General features: G+C 42.7%; 1 protein-coding gene across 3 annotated transcripts in view; it reads right to left on the reverse strand.

The window, feature by feature from the left end:
* LOC109900417 (disintegrin and metalloproteinase domain-containing protein 22-like) overlaps positions 1-19992 on the reverse strand; it is a 94830-nt gene that overhangs the window by 44439 nt on the left and 30399 nt on the right. For all 3 annotated transcript variants that reach the window (XM_031787485.1, XM_031787486.1, XM_031787484.1), the window contains exon 4: positions 2383-2449. In XM_031787485.1, the coding sequence (XP_031643345.1) occupies positions 2383-2449 (67 nt within the window). The remainder of the gene's footprint in view (positions 1-2382; positions 2450-19992) is intronic.

The following is a 19992-nucleotide window of genomic DNA, read 5'->3' on the forward strand; positions in this document are numbered from 1 at the left end:
TTTACTGTTCATTTTTATTGTTTATTTCACTTTATATATTCACTTTATATATTATCTACCTCACTTGCTTTGGCAATGTTAACACATGTTTCCCATGCCAATAAAGCCCTTGAATTGAATTGATATTCTACTACTCACTACTCCTGCTCTCATCCCTCTATCCTATCTTAACCTTCCTCTTGTTTCTCTCATCAGATCATCTACTGACAGGAAGCCACAGCAATGATCGACCCCCTCGATGTCTCTCTCTCCCTCCCCCTCGATGTGTCTCTCCCCCTCCCCCCCGATGTCTCTCTCTCCATCTCTCAGGCTTTTTTAAACCACAGAGTGCTTAGGCCCATTCTGCTGCGTTAGGCTGCATGTGCGTGTGGTACATAAAGCCATATTTATTCATATAGATTTGTATGATGTCTAAGTGCCGTCTCTTCCTGGTCTATTTCTCCTGGTCTAACTACCATTAGACAGGAAGCCGGCCTCTCAGAGGGAAAACAGCTTTTATCACTGGATCAATTCCTGCACTACACCCTCCCCTGGGCCGAACACAGGGAGGCAGCTCTGCACTGCCCCGCTGCATACCACGACTCCCTCTCTCTCTATCACAACACACTCTCTCTCTACCACAACACTCTCTCTCTACCACGACTCCCTCTCTCTCTACCACAACACACTCTCTCTCTACCACAACACACTCTCTCTATACCACGACTCCCTCTCTCTCTACCACGACTCCCTCTCTCTCTACCACGACTCCCTCTCTCTCTACCACAACACACTCTCTCTACCACAACACTCTCTCTCTCTACCACAACACACTCTCTCTACCACAACACTCTCTCTCTCTACCACGACTCCCTCTCTCTCTACCACGACTCCCTCTCTCTCTACCACAACACACTCTCTCTCTATACCACGACTCCCTCTCTCTCTACCACGACTCCCTCTCTCTCTACCACGACTCCCTCTCTCTCTACCACAACACACTCTCTCTACCACAACACTCTCTCTCTACCACAACACTCTCTCTCTCTACCACAACACACTCTCTCTCTACCACAACACACTCTCTCTACCACAACACTCTCTCTCTCTACCACGACTCCCTCTCTCTCTACCACGACTCCCTCTCTCTCTACCACAACACACTCTCTCTCTACCACAACACTCTCTCTCTACCACAACTCTGTCAGGAAGGAGGGAGAGAGAGAAAGAGATGGAAAGAGAGGGAGTGAGGAATGTGAAGGGAGACAATGACCATCAAAGCCTGTCTATCTATATCACTATCTATGGATGAGATGACTGTTACTTCTGTTGTCATTAGAGTTCCCCTCTCCTTCCTACTTCTTCTCTGGGGAGGAAGTACTCCTGTGATATCACTCTCAGTCAATGGGGGAGAGGGAGAGAGTGAGAGAGAGAGAGAAAGGGGGAGAGAGTGTGAGGGAAAGAGCGAGAGAGAGTGAGAGAGGGGAAGAACAAGAGGAAGAGAGAAAAAGAAAGGGAGAGAGAGAGGAAGATAGGAAGAGAGAGCTATTTATAAGCAGGGCTGTGCTCTACTATCCAGCACCCGTCTTCCTCCCCTCCTCTGAACCTTCTGCTCCAGTTCTCATAGAGGCAAGAAACACCCAGCAAACTGCATTGTGTGTGTGTGTGTGTGTGTGTGTGTGTGTGTGTGTGTGTGTGTGTGTGTGTGTGTGTGTGTGTGAGTGAGTGTGTGTGACAGTAAGAGAAGGATGGAGAGATAGAAAGAGAGACAAAAGAGAGAGACAAAAGGGAGAGAGAGAAGAGAGAGAGAGAGAGAGAGAGAGAGGGAAGCTGCCGAGCTGTTGTAATCATGGCCAACATTTAAAAACATTTTTTTTTACATTGTAGTCATTTAGCAGAAACTCTTATCCAGAGCTACTTAGTTAGTGCATCCTTCTTCAGATAGCTAGGTGGAACAATAAAACATCTCAGTCGTAGTAAGTACTTACCATCAGCAAGAATGTTATTCTACCCTGCTGCTTCTCAGCTGTTTATAAACATTATTACATAGTTGGCCACTGTAAAGACTGTTGATGGCTAATAAAGTCTCCCATAGTAACAACACGAAGAGATAATAATCCGTAAAGTGTGGATTATTATTCCCCTAATAACCTAATAACCTAATAATCTGTTTAACTATGATCTGGCCGTGGCACAGAGAGGTGGATGTCCAGATTACAGTACGGTCAGCGAGCTATGAGGATGTTGTTAATCCCAGATGAAGAGTTTTAAGGATCAACCTTTGGTAGTTAATGACACAACACTGTAGTGCAGCCTATCAGCAGGTTATCATCAAACCATCTCATTTCTGAAACAACATTCTAATTCAGAGACAAGATTTCCATACGGGGCTCAGGTTCTTACTTTGAATATGCCAGCCTTCCCATTTTCTGAAATATGCCTCTCCATGTACTTTGAAGACAGAAGATCACTGGGGAGAAGAGAAGAGGAAACAGAGGAGGAGAAAAGTTAGACAACTACAGATATGAATTCAGAGCTCTGTGTCGGTTAAAGGGATGGAAGAGGGTTAATGAAATGACAGTATTCTCTGGTTATCTCCAGGATTGTCTCAAAGCGTCAGAGCATCCATACCAACAATTATCAGCTGCTACTGATAGAGGACTACTTCCAGCGTGCACACACACACACGCACGCACGCACGCACGCACGCACACGCGCACACACACACACACACACACACACACACACACACACACACACACACACACACACACACACACACACACACACACACACACACACACACACACACACACACACGCGCGCGATCACACAAACACACAATTGAAAACATTCTTAACATTCAAGGTCATGTCGTGGATGTGTTTGTACTTGAGAAAGAGAGAGAATGAGCAGAAAAGTGAGCAGACAAAAGAAAGGGACAGGGTGAAAGAGAATCAGGAAAAAAGAGAGAGAAACAGGAAGAGAGAGAAACAGAAAGAGAGAGAAACAGGAAGAGAGAGAAACAGAAAGAGAGAGAAACAGAAAGAGAGAGAAACAGAAAGAGAGAGAAACAGGAAGAGAGAGAAACAGGAAGAGAGAAACAGAAAGAGAGAGAAACAGGAAGAGAGAGAAACAGAAAGAGAGAAACAGGAAGAGAGAAACAGAAAGAGAGAGAAACAGGAAGAGAGAGAAACAGAAAGAGAGAGAACAGGAAGAGAGAGAAACAGGAAGAGAGAGAAACAGGAAGAGAGAAACAGAAAGAGAGAGAAACAGAAAGAGAGAGAAACAGAAAGAGAGAGAAACAGGAAGAGAGAGAAACAGAAAGAGAGAGAAACAGGAAGAGAGAGAAACAGAAAGAGAGAGAAACAGAAAGAGAGAGAAACAGGAAGAGAGAAACAGGAAGAGAGAGAAACAGGAAGAGAGAGAAACAGGAAGAGAGAGAAACAGGAAGAGAGAGAAACAGGAAAAGAGAGAAACAGAAAGAGAGAGAAACAGAAAGAGAGAGAGAGACTAATACACAAGGGCCAGTCAGTCACTGAATGCTTTCTCAGCAAAACTGGGCCTAAGATTCCCCATTGAGTTACATACTGCAGCCCCAATCTGGGACAGAGATATATGAGCTCTACACACAGCGCTGCAGTGGATGGCTGCCATCTTACTGGCTCCTGACCAATTCTTTATTTTGTGTTTTTTTAAGCTGATCTTAACGTATTTTAGTTCATCATTTTTGTATATAATATTTCCACCATCATTTCCTATAACTGAAAACATCTTCTGGACAGATCTCTGCTACAACGGGTCGGCAGCTGTTGATGTACTGCTCATTTCAGACCAGGCCCTAATCCCCAGGACAAGGAAGAGGAACGGCTCAAGAGAGACAAATGAGTGGGCTCCCTGACGTAGTAAGACCTTTAATGACTCAGCACTGGTACCCCGTGTATATAGCCAAGTTATCATGACTCAGTACCGGTACCCTGTGTATATAGCCAAGTTATCATGACTCAGTACCGGTACCCTGTGTATATAGTCAAGTTATCATGACTCAGTACCGGTACCCTGTGTATATAGCCAAGTTATCATGACTCAGTACCGGTACCCTGTGTATATAGCCAAGTTATCATGACTCAGTACTGGTACCCTGGGGCGGCAGGGTAGCCTAGAGCGGTTAGAGCGTTGGACTAGTAACCGAAAGGTTGCAAGTTCGAATCCCCAAGCTGACAAGGTACAAATCTGTCGTTCTTCCCCAGGCAGTTTAACTTGACTCAGTACTGGTACCCCATGTATATAGCCAAGTTATCATGACTCAGTACTGGTACCCCGTGTATATAGCCAAGTTATCATGACTCAGTACTGGTACCCCGTGTATATAGCCAAGTTATCATGACTCAGTACTGGTACCCCGTGTATATAGCCAAGTTATCATGACTCAGTACTGGTACCCCGTGTATATAGCCAAGTTATCATGACTCAGTACTGGTACCCCATGTATATAGCCAAGTTATCATGACTCAGTACTGGTACCCCGTGTATATAGCCAAGTTATCATGACTCAGTACTGGTACCCCATGTATATAGCCAAGTTATCATGACTCAGTACTGGTACCCCGTGTATATAGCCAAGTTATCATGACTCAGTACTGGTACCCAGTGTATATAGCCCAGTTATCATGACTCAGTACTGGTACCCCGTGTATATAGCCAAGTTATCATGACTCAGTACTGGTACCCCGTGTATATAGTCAAGTTATCATGACTCAGTACTGGTACCCCGTGTATATAGCCAAGTTATCATGACTCAGTACTGGTACCCAGTGTATATAGTCAAGTTATCATGACTCAGTACTGGTACACAGTGTATATAGCCAAGTTATCATGACTCAGTACTGGTACCCAGTGTATATAGTCAAGTTATCATGACTCAGTACTGGTACCCCGTGTATATAGCCAAGTTATCGTGACTCAGTACTGGTACCCAGTGTATATAGCCAAGTTATCATGACTCAGTACTGGTACACAGTGTATATAGCCAAGTTATCATGACTCAGTACTGGTACCCAGTGTATATAGTCAAGTTATCATGACTCAGTACTGGTACCCAGTGTATATAGCCCAGTTATCGTTAGTCGTTGTGTATTTATTCTTTGTGTTATTATTCTCTCTGTATTGTTGGGAAGGGCCCTAAGTCCGCATTGCACTGTTAGTCTACACCTGTATTTTATGAAGAATGTGACTAATAAAATTGGATTTGACATCCAAACACTAAACAACCCAGATATAACACACACACAGTTACACACTGCCCTCTACCTACGCTGGTAAGTTCTTTATTGGTGTCAGTTGAGTTGTTAGGTGTTTGGTGCAACTGCTAATGCTGCATCAGGGTGTTTTATGCTCTGCTGAGCTACTGTATCTATGGGAACACCTGGCTCCACCCCAATATCAGACTCTGTACTTCCCTGGATGTATATTAGTTGGAGCATCAGGAGTGACACTAAAATCTATAATCACACCAGCACGCTGCACCTCAACAGACCCACTCCCAACATAGGCCCAGTGAGCAATCAATCACCTCCAACCGCCTGTCAGCACCCAATCAACAGCCAGTGCTGTGGAGGCAGGTATAGTTTTTCCACTGACTAAGAGATGGAGTGTTTCAAAGTTGATCTCGGGGGCATACAGAGACCAAGTAGAGGATTTTGTGTATAAAGAATCTGAAAGTGTGTGTCTGTATGTGTATGCCCATGCGTATCTGTGTGTGTGTGTAAGATAGCGACACAGTCACATGACCAAGCAGACGCCAAACAGCTGGTCAGACACACACACACACACACACACACACACACACACACACACACACACACACACACACTGGCATTAAACATCAACAAACAAGACATAGGGGGAGAGTGAGGGAGGAATGGAGAGGGAGGAATGGAGAGGGAGAAGAATGGAAAGAGAGGAATGGAGAGAGAGAAGAATGGAAAGAGAGGAGAAGGGACAGTGAGAAGGGGAACTGGGTTTTAGATGACTAAAAGACATTCTGTTACAGTAATACAAACAGCAAGGGAGAAGAGATAGAAAGGGAGCGAGAGAGAGAAAGAGGTGAGAGGGCTAGAAACAGGGAGTGAAAATAGACGGGGAGAGATGGATGGCAGAGATGAGCAGAGAAGAATAAAAAGCATAGGAACAGTGAAATATAGAGAAAGGTAGAAAGATCAGCCTCCTTATGCACGTCTCACCATCCTTGTGTAAGTTTATTTCTTTGTTCTGACAGGGTGTGTGTTTAAGATTCAGCTTCTGTGGTCTGTATCAGCCCCCATGCTGAGCGGGGGCCTGGAGAGAGACTGGCGTGCGTACTGAGCCCGCATGGAGGACACACAGGGCCATAATGGAGGACGCTGATAATAGATTTCAGCTTTAATTATTTTGAGATTTGAATAATTTATTTATACAGACAAAGACGCAAAGTCAGCTCTTGCTTTTCACCTACCCCCACACACGCACACACACACACTAACACAAACAAAAAACACACATATCGTGGAGAAATTACAAGATTGTGTTAATAATACTGTTATTGCATCAAATGGTTGTTGTTTTGTTTGTGCCGGGAGGTACCAGGGTGGAGATGGGTCGGGTATGGATAATGATGAGGAACTTTGTTTTGGGGGCCAGACCCTGGTTTCTACACAATGAGAACAGTCTTTACAGCAGATACAGTCTGCTGTGAATTATTAGTATCTTTTATAAAAATCCTAACCGTGTGACCCATTCCATACATCTGTTGTTTGTCATGAACATTCAGGAGGATGGACTTTGCTATAAAATGCTGTGGCTCAAATCCGCTTGTTGGGCTCTCAACAAATCACCTACAGTTGGGTCGTCGACGAGCTTCATTATTGCAATAATTAATCGAGAATAGTATCTAGTAATGGTAAGGAGTGAAATAAGTATAGCCAGTTATAATTGTAATGGTTTAGCAGATTATAAAAAAAGATCAGTCTTTACGTGACTAAAAGAAAAGGAATATAACATATACTGCTAACAGGAAACTCCCTCTACATCCTTAGATGAAGTTGTGTGGATAAAGGAATGGGGTGGTGAAATAATTTTCTGTCATGGACAGAGGAACTCAAAAGGTGTGATGATATTAATTAACAAAAAGGTCAATCTGAATGTGCAAATAGTCAGGAATGATCCGAAAGGAAGGTGGATCTTTTTGAATATGAAAGTGGACGAAAAATACATTTGGCTCATTAACCTATATGGTCCAAATCAGGATGTTCCATTCTTCTTCGAAAACATTCATACCAATTTACTGAACTTCAGGCAACAAATGATTATGTCATTATGATAGGTGACAATAACACAGTGTTAAGTACCTCAATGGACCGTAAAGCTAATCACTCTACAAACTATCATCACCGTGCCCTTAAGGAAATCACAAATATTATGGACACATTAGAAATAGTGGATTTGGAGACAAAAAAATCCAGACCTAGTGAGATCCAGACCTACATGGAGGAGACTTAAGCTAGTCGTCTTGACTACTTTCTTGCCTCTTTCATCAAACGTGAAAAGTTTTAACAGGAGACAGAATGCGATCGGATCATCATCTAATTGGCATTCACATAACTATTATAGATTTTCCACATGGACAGGGATATTGGAAATGTAATCAAAGTTTACTGGAAGACAATTTATTTTTAAAACAAGTATAATATAGGTCCAGCAAATCCCCTTATTGTTTGGGATACTTTTAAATGTACCTTCAGAGGTCATTCAATTCAATATTCATCAATAATTTAAAAAAGCTGTTTCTGGTTGAAGAGACAAGACTAACAAGGGAAATCCATGAACTAATAGTACAGGTAGATGGCAATAAAAACAATACTACAGAGATGCAAAACAAGTTAGAGGAAAACCAAAACGAACTTGGAGGACCAATCTAATGTAATCTAATGTAATCTAATGTAATCTAATGTAATCTAATGTAATCTAATACAAAAATAAAGCAAACTGGATGGAATATGGAGAAAAATGCACAAAATTCTTCCTGAATCTCCAATACAGGAATGCTAACAAAAATAATTTTCAGAAGCTCGTTACTGAAGACTGAAGACTCTCCTAATGATATTTTAAAGGAGGAAGCTAAATATTTTAGGCAGATGTTCTCTTTTCCATCTCATCCTCTCCCACTGAGTGAAGATTACGATAAGAAATTCTTTCCAAATAATATAAAAAATGGAAAATTAACAAATGTACAGAAAGATCAGTGAGAAGGCCAAATTACAGAGGAAGAGCTTTCTGGGGCGATTAATTCTTTCAGTCTGGAAAACCCCCAGGGATTGATGGCATACCGGTAGAGGTATATCAAGCCTTTTTTGTTATACTAAAAGCTCCATTGTTAGATTGTTTTACCTACTCCTATAGAAATGGTAGTCTGTCACGTCGGAAGGTCTGATTTCTCTATTATTAAAACAAGACCCAAATGGCAAATATAAAACCCAGTCTAAAAAAAAACTGGAGGCCCCTTACACTTCAATGTTGTGATGCAAAAAGACTAGCGGAATGCATTGCACTCATAATTAAAAAGGGTTTTACCAGGTATTGTTCATCCTGATCAGACAGTTTTTTTACATGGACGATACATTGGAGATAATATAGGACAACTACTAGAAATAATAGAACATCATGAAACATCTAAGAAGCCAGGCCTGGTATTTATAGCGGATTTTGAAAAGGCATTTGAAAAGGTAAGACTGGATTTTATTTATAAATGCCTGGATTTTTCAATTTCGGCGAATCTCTTATAAAATGGGCAAAAATAATGTATAGCGGGAGCACGTGATACCGCGAAGCTGAGCAGACGTTGACAAGCCGAGCTCTTCAAAGTTATTCTATTTTTTACCTAAATAACAACGTTGAAACAATATTCTAACATCGGCTGATTAATTGTCAAGTACTTACCTTCCCAAAGAGCCATGGACCTCCGACCGAGAGGCAAGAAGGACGATCAAAACGTCGTTGATTCCCAAGATAACGATAACGCTAGAGCTAGCAAGATTAGCATTAGCCCTCATAACGCAGACGACAGTTCCAGACTGTTGCTCTCAGCAGCATCTTGCGAGCCTGCCGACATGCTGGCTACTCTCCTCCGGGAAATTCAGGATGGTAACAGAGGTCTTTCTATGAAAATGTATAAGAAATCGGCTGAACTCCATTCTTCCATTGATGACCTGAAATCCTCCATGAATGATCTCCTTTTGAGAACGACTGAGGCAGAGTTGCGCATTAGCACAGTTAAAGATACCATCGCTAGACATGACCAGGTCTTGATACAACTGCAAAAGGACAATGCATACCTCAAAAACAATGTAGATCAGATGGAGAACCAGAGTAGACGTAGTAATATCCGTGTGGTGGGATTGAAAGAGGACAGCGAGGGCCGTGACCCGGTCCGTTTCTTCACTCAAATCAAATCAAATTTGATTTGTCACATACACATGGTTAGCAGATGTTAATGCGAGTGTAGCGAAATGCTTGTGCTTCTAGTTCCGACAATGCAGTAATAACGAACAAGTAATCTAGCTAACAATTCAAAAAAAACTACTGTCTTATACACAGTGTAAGGGGATAAGGAATATGTACATAAGGATATATGAATGAGTGATGGTACAGAGCAGCATAGGCAAGATACAGTAGATGAAATCGAGTACAGTATAACATATGAGATGAGTATGTAAACAAAGTGGCATAGTTAAAGTGGCTAGTGATACATGTATTACATAAGGATGCAGTCGATGATATAGAGTACAGTATATACGTATGCATATGAGATGAATAATGTAGGGTAAGTAACATTATATAAGGTAGCATTGTTTAAAGTGGCTAGTGATATATTTACATCATTTCCCATCAATTACCATTATTAAAGTGGCTGGAGTTGAGTCAGTGTCATTGACAGTGTGTTGGCAGCAGCCACTCAATGTTAGTGGTGGCTGTTTAACAGTCTGATGGCCTTGAGATAGAAGCTGTTTTTCAGTCTCTCGGTCCCAGCTTTGATGCACCTGTACTGACCTCGCCTTCTGGATGACAGCGGGGTGAACAGGCAGTGGCTCGGGTGGTTGATGTCCTTGATGATCTTTATGGCCTTCCTGTAGCATCGGGTGGTGTAGGTGTCCTGGAGGGCAGGTAGTTTGCCCCCGGTGATGCGTTGTGCAGACCTCACTACCCTCTGGAGAGCCTTACGGTTGAGGGCGGTGCAGTTGCCATACCAGGCGGTGATACAGCCCGCCAGGATGCTCTCGATTGTGCATCTGTAGAAGTTTGTGAGTGCTTTTGGTGACAAGCCAAATTTCTTCAGCCTCCTGAGGTTGAAGAGGCGCTGCTGCGCCTTCTTCACGATGCTGTCTGTGTGAGTGGACCAATTCAGTTTGTCTGTGATGTGTATGCCAAGGAACTTAAAACTTGCTACCCTCTCCACTACTGTTCCATCGATGTGGATAGGGAGGTGTTCCCTCTGCTGTTTCCTGAAGTCCACAATCATCTCCTTAGTTTTGTTGACGTTGAGTGTGAGGTTATTTTCCTGACACCACACTCTGAGGGCCCTCACCTCCTCCCTGTAGGCCGTCTCGTCGTTGTTGGTAATCAAGCCTACCACTGTTGTGTCGTCCGCAAACTTGATGATTGAGTTGGAGGCGTGCGTGGCCACGCAGTCGTGGGTAACCAGGGAGTACAGGAGAGGGCTCAGAACGCACCCTTGTGGGGCCCCAGTGTTGAGGATCAGCGGGGAGGAGATGTTGTTGCCTACCCTCACCACCTGGGGGCGGCCCGTCAGGAAGTCCAGTACCCAGTTGCACAGGGCGGGGTCGAGACCCAGGGTCTCGAGCTTGATGACGAGCTTGGAGGGTACTATGGTGTTGAATGCCGAGCTGTAGTCAATGAACAGCATTCTCACATAGGTATTCCTCTTGTCCAGATGGGTTAGGGCAGTGTGCAGTGTGGTTGAGATTGCATCGTCTGTGGACCTATTTGGGCGGTAAGCAAATTGGAGTGGGTCTAGGGTGTCAGGTAGGGTGGAGGTGATATGGTCCTTGACTAGTCTCTCAAAGCACTTCATGATGACGGATGTGAGTGCTACGGGGCGGTAGTCGTTTAGCTCAGTTACCTTAGCTTTCTTGGGAACAGGAACAATGGTGGCCCTCTTGAAGCATGTGGGAACAGCAGACTGGTATAGGGATTGATTGAATATGTCCGTAAACACACCGGCCAGCTGGTCTGCGCATGCTCTGAGGGCGCGGCTGGGGATGCCGTCTGGGCCTGCATGTTTTCGTTGCAGGCCGTGTCAGTGGCACAGTATTGTCCTCAAAGCGGGCAAAAAAGTTATTTAGTCTGCCTGGGAGCAAGACATCCTGGTCCGTGACTGGGCTGGATTTCTTCCTGTAGTCCGTGATTGACTGTAGACCCTGCCACATGCCTCTTGTGTCTGAGCCGTTGAATTGAGATTCTACTTTGTCTCTGTACTGGCGCTTAGCTTGTTTGATAGCCTTGCGGAGGGAATAGCTGCACTGTTTGTATTCGGTCATGTTACCAGACACCTTGCCCTGATTAAAAGCAGTGGTTCGTGCTTTCAGTTTCACACGAATGCTGCCATCAATCCACGGTTTCTGGTTAGGGAATGTTTTAATCGTTGCTATGGGAACGACATCTTCAACGCACGTTCTAATGAACTCGCACACCGAATCAGCGTATTCGTCAATGTTGTTATCTGACGCAATACGAAACATCTCCCAGTCCACGTGATGGAAGCAGTCTTGGAGTGTGGAGTCAGCTTGGTCGGACCAGCGTTGGACAGACCTCAGCGTGGGAGCCTCTTGTTTTAGTTTCTGTCTGTAGGCAGGGATCAACAAAATGGAGTCGTGGTCAGCTTTTCCGAAAGGGGGGCGGGGCAGGGCCTTATATGCGTCGTGGAAGTTAGAGTAACAATGATCCAAGGTCTTTCCACCCCTGGTTGTGCAATCGATATGCTGATAAAATTTAGGGAGTCTTGTTTTCAGATTAGCCTTGTTAAAATTCCCAGCTACAATGAATGCAGCCTCCGGATAAATTGTTTCCAGTTTGCAGAGAGTTAAATAAAGTTTGTTCAGAGCCATCGATGTGTCTGCTTGGGGGGGGATATATACAGCTGTGATTATAATCGAAGAGAATTCTCTTGGTAGATAATGCGGTCTACATTTGATTGTGAGGAATTCTAAATCAGGTGAACAGAAGGATTTGAGTTCCTGTATGTTTCTTTCATCACACCATGTCACGTTGGCCATAAGGCATACGCCCCCACCCCTCTTCTTACCAGAAAGATGTTTGTTTCTGTCGGCGCGATGCGTGGAGAAACCCGTTGGCTGCACCACTTCGGACAGCGTCTCTCCGGTGAGCCACGTTTCCGTGAAGCAAAGAACGTTACAGTCTCTGATGTCCCTCTGGAATGCTACCCTTGCTCGGATTTCATCAACCTTGTTGTCAAGAGACAGGACATTGACAAGAAGAATGCTAGGGAGTGGTGCGCGATGTGCCCGTCTCCGGAGTCTGACCAGAAGACCGCCTCGTTTCCCTCTCTTTCGGAGTGTTTTTTTTTGGTCGCTGCATAGGATCCGCTCCGTTGTACTGTTTGTAAGGCAGAACACAGGATCCGCGTCGCGAAAAACATATTCTTGGTCGTACTGATGGTGAGTTGACGCTGATCTTATATTCAGTAGTTCTTCTCGACTGTATGTAATGAAACCTAAGATGACCTGGGGTACTAATGTAAGAAATAACACGTAATAACACGAAATAACACGAAATAACAAGAAATAACACGCTTCGCGTTTCCCAAGCAGTTCAGACCTGCCGCCAAAGCACTGAAGGAGAAGAACATCACCGGCTCAAAGAACTGAGCAACGTCTGAGCCAGGACGGTCTCTCTGGGGGATAAAATGCAGTTCGCTTGTTTTCTCTTACTGAACTGCTGGTATCTCCCGGTCACTATAATTGATTTGTACATTTTCAACTAACCGTATCTTTCCGGGGTGAGTTCTATTACATTTACAGGAGAGTACATTTTGGTTTAGTCCATATCCACTGGGCAAAGCAAATAAGTGGGCTTAGCCCCACTGCTTTCCCCCTCATTTATGTTAATCTTTCGAAAAGAGACTCAAGCAGCCCTTACCGTGGGCAGTAAATATTCAGTCATAAATATCTATTCACAACGTTTGTTTTCAACTGAGAGAGCTCGCAGGTTTTAGTTTACGCCAATGTTTAGCTAGTAAGAGCAAGATGGAAAGCTAGCAGCAACGTATCTCTACAAGTGTATTTATGTGGGATTGTTGTTTTAGTCTGACAATCGGGGTGGGATTTTTATTATTATTTTCTTCCTTTTTTCTATGTTTATTGTTTCCTTCCTAAAGAGACACATAGGTCACTTTTGTGCTCAAACCAAAGTTGAAACATTTCCTAATTATCTGCATATGATAGATTTCTATTCAATTACATATTTGAAACCCAACCTATGCTTAATCCACTAAAATATGTCACATTCAACGTAAAAGGTCTTAACAGCCCGATTAAAAGGAAAAGAGTCTATACATACCATAAGAACTTAAAGGCTGACATTGTGTTTTTACAAGAAACACATCTTACAGCCAGTGAACACAATAAATTGAAGAGGGAATGGGTAGGACAGGTTTTTGCATCCTCTTTTAACTCCAAAGCAAGAGGAACTGCAATTTTGATAAGTAGACACATCCCCTTCTGCGTCAACAACACCATCTCTGATCCCTCTGGCAGGTTTGTTTTGATAAGTAGACACATCCCCTTCTGCATCAACAACACCATCTCTGATCCCTCTGGCAGGTTTGATTTGGTGCAGGGGCATATGTTTTCAGAGTCAACAACACCATCTCTGATCCCTCTGGCAGGTTTGTTTTGGTACAGGGGCATATGTTTTCAGAGTCTTGGACCCTATTGAATATTTATGCTCCTAACTTCGATGACCATATGTTTATTCAGAATGTCTTCCTTCAGGTCGATAAACTGACCCTTGATTACAGTCAAGGGGGCTTAAACCTCCCCAATTTTAGAATGTACTACTGGGCTGCACAGTCTAGGTTTCTGGCTCAGAGGATTGACAATGGTCCCTCTCCCTCATGGTTGAACATTGAAAAGCTTGAGGTAAATGATGACACTGGGGCAGAATTGTTTTACAAATGGGACAGAAAATCTATAAAAACCATCACAGACAACCCTTTAATCATACATTCGGTCCTGGCATGGTGCAAACTGCATGAGCTGTTCGGACAAGAGGGATTGCTTTCCCCTAAAACCCCTTTATGGAACAATAGATTGATCCCTATGTTTTTCCAGAATAGTAACTTTAGACCATGGTCTGATAAGGGGATCACTCTTCTGGAACATTGTTACGAGGAGGGAGTTCTTATGTCTTTTGATCAGCTGAAACAGAAATACCACTTGCCTAACAGGGACTTCTTTAGCTACCTACAACTACGAAACTTTATTAGGGTGACTCTCAAGGGACAATGGAACCTACCTAAGATGTCACCTATTGAACAACTCTGCCACGCAGACCAACCACTGTTCAAGACCATTTCCCGTGTATACGATGCTCTTATGTCAGGACTAACACTGCCTGGAGTGACCTATGCAGGGATGGTGTTACATCCACATTGAACTCCAGATACAGACTGATCCAGTTTAATTTCCTCCATCAGCTCTATATCACCCCATCTAGACTGCACAAGTTCAACCCAGATATCTCCTCCCTATGTTTTAGATGTGGCTCAGATGAAGGAACATTCCTCCATTCCACTTGGCAGTGTTCAAAACTATACGGTTTCTGGCAGGGGGTATGCGATACCATATCCTCAATTCACGGGGTTGCATTCCCTTTAGACCCGGAGGTCTGTCTACTGGGTAACTTTACTAACACCAATCTTAGGCAAAGCCATACTATAAAGCTAACAGAAATATTGCTAGCGATTGCCAAGAAATGTATTGCCTTGAAATGGAAATTGGATTCCTCCCTGCCAGTTGCAATGTGGCTATCAGAAGTTAATAGTTGTATCCCTTTGGAGAAAATCACTTACTGCTTGAGGAATAAGTTAGACATTTTACAGAATTTGGCAACCTTTTATTGACTATATGGAGAATCTCCCCCCACATCTCATTGATTGAATCTATATATAATCCTCACATAATGTTTCACACGTAATATATAATATGTAGCCTACGGCAGGTGATCCAATGTCTCATTTTTTTCTTTTTCTTATTGTATGTTTGTATATATAATTATAATTTTGTTACGCTCGTCTGTTACTGTCACTTTGTCCTATCGTTGTCTAATATCTTTTCACGTTTGTTTTGAATGTTCTTAATTGGAAAATGCAAAAAAAAAAATATTAACAAACATAAAATAATGTATAGCAACCCCAGTTGTAAAATAGTAAATAACGGCTACTTCTCAGAGAGCTTTGAATTGTCAAGAGGAGTTAAACAAGGGTGTCCGCTGTCACCATATCTATTCGTTATGGCCATCGAAATGCTAGCTATTAAAATCAGATCCAATAACAATATTAGTGGATTAGAAATTCAAGGCTTAAAAACAAAGGTGTCCATGTATGACTCCACCTATGACTCAAGTTTTATATTAAGTCCGCAAGCTAGATCCTTGCAATGTCTCATTGAAGATCTAGATAACGTTTCTGTACTCTCTGGACTACAACCTAATTATGAGAAGTGTACAATATTACTGTTATGTGAATTATGCTATCAATGTTCATAAACTGAACTTCAATTAAACTGCTCAGTCTGCAACCCAGAATTTGTAAGACTCCAGTTGAAATGAAACAGACAGAGTCCCAGCTACAATAGTCAGAAAGTTTATTCACGAGAGCGCTCCCCCGTTGTACAAAACCATCCATTTTATATTGGCTCCTTATGCACTTACCTTCACACACAAACAGTAGGTATCCTACGCACATACTGTATCACTACCCAGCCGATAAAGAATAGGGAGACCTTGTGAAGCCCTCCCTGTCCTCCCCCAAGATTAGGGAGACCGTGAGAAGTACTCCCTGCCCTCTCCCAAATCTCTCATAGCCAGGTGGGCACCGAATCTTGCTCAGACAGTCTGTGTTTAAGATACTATAAAGATATATTCTGACAAACTACACACATCATTAATTATAATTTTACTGACTAAAATTACACACATCTGTCACGACTTCTGCCGAAGTCTTGTTGGGGCGGTGCTCGGCGTTCGACGTCACCGGGCTTCAGCCATTATTGATCAATTTTTCATTTTCCATTGGTTTTGTCTTGTCTTCCCACACACCTGTTTTCAATCCCATTCATTACCTGTTGTGTATTTAACCCTGTTTCCCCTCATGTCTTTGTCAGAGATTGTTTTATTGTCAGTGTTGTTTATTTGTTGTGTTGGGTCCTCGTACCCATGTTTGTTCATGTCTGTACTTTTAGTGTTATGGAGCATGTTCTATGGACATTTATTAAAAGACTCCATTTAGACTCTCCTGCACCTGACTTCCCTGCCACCTATACACACGGCGCGGACAACATCATTAATAAGAACTTTATGATTCTAATCAATTTCATACAATATGGTTTCAGAGTGGAATATTCTAATCATTAATTTAAACATAAATTCCATTACCAAATATAAATTCCATTATCAATTACGTATTGGATCTTTAAAAAAAAACGTTTACATTACCCTGCAGTTTACCTATAAAAAGGGCTGATGGTGAAGTAGACATACTTGGTATTCATATCACAAAATATATAAATAAACTCTCCACAACGAATTTCAATAGAAAACTTGAAAAAAATAGATAAGATCCTGCAACCATGGAGAGGTAAATACCTGTCTATTTATGGAAAATTTGCCCTGATTAACTCCTTAGTCATATCTCAGTATATTCACTTACCAAGTCCTGATGATTCGTTTTTAAAATCATATGAGCAAAAAATATTTTGCCTTATCTGGGACGCTAAACCAGACTAAATAAAGCATGCCTATCTATATAATGAATATGAATTGGGTGGGTTGAGATTATTCAATATAAAAGCCCTAAACCTCTCTAAAAGCTTCACTTATTCAACAGTTGTACTTCAACCCTAAAATGGTTCTCAAGTAGATTACTAAGAAAAGCTCATCCATTGTTTAAAAATGGCCTTTTCCCTTTGCCATGTCTCATTTTCAATTCATTGGAAATTATACTTTTTTCAAAGTATCTCTCTTTTTCAAACAAGCATTGCATGGAGCTGGCTACAATTTCAATTTCATCCCCCTGAAAGATAGAACAAATATTACAACAAATATTATGGCTGAACTCAAATGTGCTGGTTGATAAAATACCTTCATTTATTTTGCCCAGGTCTTACCTAGTGTGCCTAGACAGTGAATATACTATGGGTATATGTATGCCCGTGGGCCTCTTGCCTAAGCACTCCCTAGGTGCCTTCCCCTTCCCTCCTGGGAACAAATGAAACAGAATATTATATTATTATATTAACAATTTCACAAAAACACTGAGAAACACAGGACATCAAATAGGCTCTGACTGAGCAACAAACTCACACAGAACATAGCTGCTCCCATCAACAACTAACATAGTACATACCAACTGCCTGTCTCACTCTCAGCAACAACCAACCTGATATAACCCTCAGCCATCAACCTCCTCTCTCAGCCATCAACCTCCTCTCTCAGCCATCAACCTCCTCTCTCAGCCATCAACCTCCTCTCTCAGCAATGATCTCTCAGCAGTGATCTTCAGAAGGAATCTAATTGAAGACAGCTGCGTCCTGACGAGGGGGCGGGGTCAGCTCTCCAATCATCAATTCGGGGCCGACCAATCAGCTGCTTGGGGAGAATTCAGGAAGCCATCTCCTGAAACGCACATTCAAATACACAAACTACAACACAGAAACTGGGGAACGTAAAGGGTAAACCACTTCTCCAAACTTTTTGGCCCTATAACAAAGAACAAACAGCAAAAACATCTACGTGACCAAATACAAATCTTAGAATCAACTATTAAAGACTACCAGAACCCACTGGATTCTCCAAATACATTGAAAGAACTACAGGACAAAATACAAACCCTCCAACCCAAAAAGGCCTGTGGTGTTGATGGTATCCTCAATGAAATGATAAATTATACAGACCACAAATTCCTCTTGGCTATACTTAATTCCACTTGGCTATACTCTTTAACATCATCCTTAGCTCCGGCATATTCCCCAATATTTGGAACCAAGGCCTGATCACCCCAATTCACAAAAGTGGAGACAAATTTGACCCCAATAACTACCATGCGATTTGCGTCAACAGCAACCTTGGGAAAATCCTCTGCATTACCATTAACAGCAGACTCGTACATTTCCTCAGTGAAAACAATGTACTGAGAAAATGTCAAATTGGCTTTTTACCAAATTACCATACGACAGACCACGTATTCACCCTGCATACCCTAATTGACAAACAAACAAACCAAAACAAAGGCAAAGTCTTCTCACTCTTTGTTGATTTCAAAAAAGCCTTTGAATCAATTTGGCATGAGGGTCTGCTATACAAATTAATGGAAAGTGGTATTGGGGGAAAAACCTACGACATAATATCCATGTACACAAACAACAAGTTTGCTGTTAAAATTTATTTCCACAGGGCCGTGGGGTGAGACAGGGATGCAGCTTAAGCCCCACCCTCTTTAACAGATATATCAACGAATTGGCGAGGGCACTAGAACAGTCTGCAGCACCTGGCCTCACCCTGCTAGAATCTGAAGTCAAATGTCTACAGTTTTCTGATGATCTGGTGCTTCTGTCCCCAACCAAGGAGGGTCTACAGCAGCATCTAGATCTTCTGCACAGATTCTGTCAGACCTGGGCCCTCACAGTACATTTCAGTAAGACAAAAATAATGGTGTTCCAAAAAAGGTCCAGTTGCCAGGACCACAAATACAAATTCCATCTAAACACAGTTGCCTTAGAGCACACAAAACATTTACATGCCTTGACCTAAACATCAGTGCCACAGGTAAGTTCCACAAAGCTGTGAACGAGCTGAGAGACAAGGCAAGAAGGGCCTTCTATGACATAAAATTCGACATACCAATCAGGATCTGGCAACAAAATTATGGTTGTGAGGTCTGGGGTCCGCTCACCAACCAAGAATTCACAAAATGGGACCCAAACTTAAGAAAAGCTTTGACTATGTACAGACTCAGTGAACGAGGGAAACGAAGCGGTCTTCTGGTCAGGCTCTGGAGACGGGCACATCGCGCACCACTCCCTAGCATACTTCTCGCCAATGCCCAGTCTCTTGACAACAAGGTTGATGAAATCTGAGCACGGGTAGCATTCCAGAGGGACATCAGAGACTGTAACGTTCTTTGCTTCACGGAAACACTCGAGAGACGCTAACGGAATCGGTGCAGCCAGCTGGTTTCTTCACGCATCGCGCCGACAGAAACAAACATCTTTCTGGTAAGAAGAGGGGCGTATGCCTTCTGGTTAACGAGACGTGGTGTGGTCACAACAACATACAGGAACTCAAGTTCTTCTGTTCACATGATTTAGAATTCCTCACAATCAAATGTCGACCGCATTGTCTACCAAGGGAATTCTCTTCGATTATAATCACAGCCGTATATATTCCCCCCCAAGCAGACACATCGATGGCTCTGAACGAACTTTATTTGACTCTTTGCAAACTGGAAACCACATATCCTGAGGATGCATTCATTGTAGCTGGGGATTTTAACAAGGCTAATCTGAAAACAAGACTCACTAAATTGTATCAGCATTTCGATTGCGCAACCAGGGCTGGTAAAACCCTAGATCATTGCTATTCTAACTTCTGCGACGCATATAAGGCCCACCCCCACCCTCCTTTTGGAAAAGCTGACCACGACTCCATTTTGTTGCTCCCTGCCTA

The sequence above is a fragment of the Oncorhynchus kisutch genome, linkage group LG13 (genome assembly GCF_002021735.2).
Source record: "Oncorhynchus kisutch isolate 150728-3 linkage group LG13, Okis_V2, whole genome shotgun sequence".
In the NCBI taxonomy this organism is placed as follows: Eukaryota; Metazoa; Chordata; class Actinopteri; order Salmoniformes; family Salmonidae; genus Oncorhynchus; species Oncorhynchus kisutch.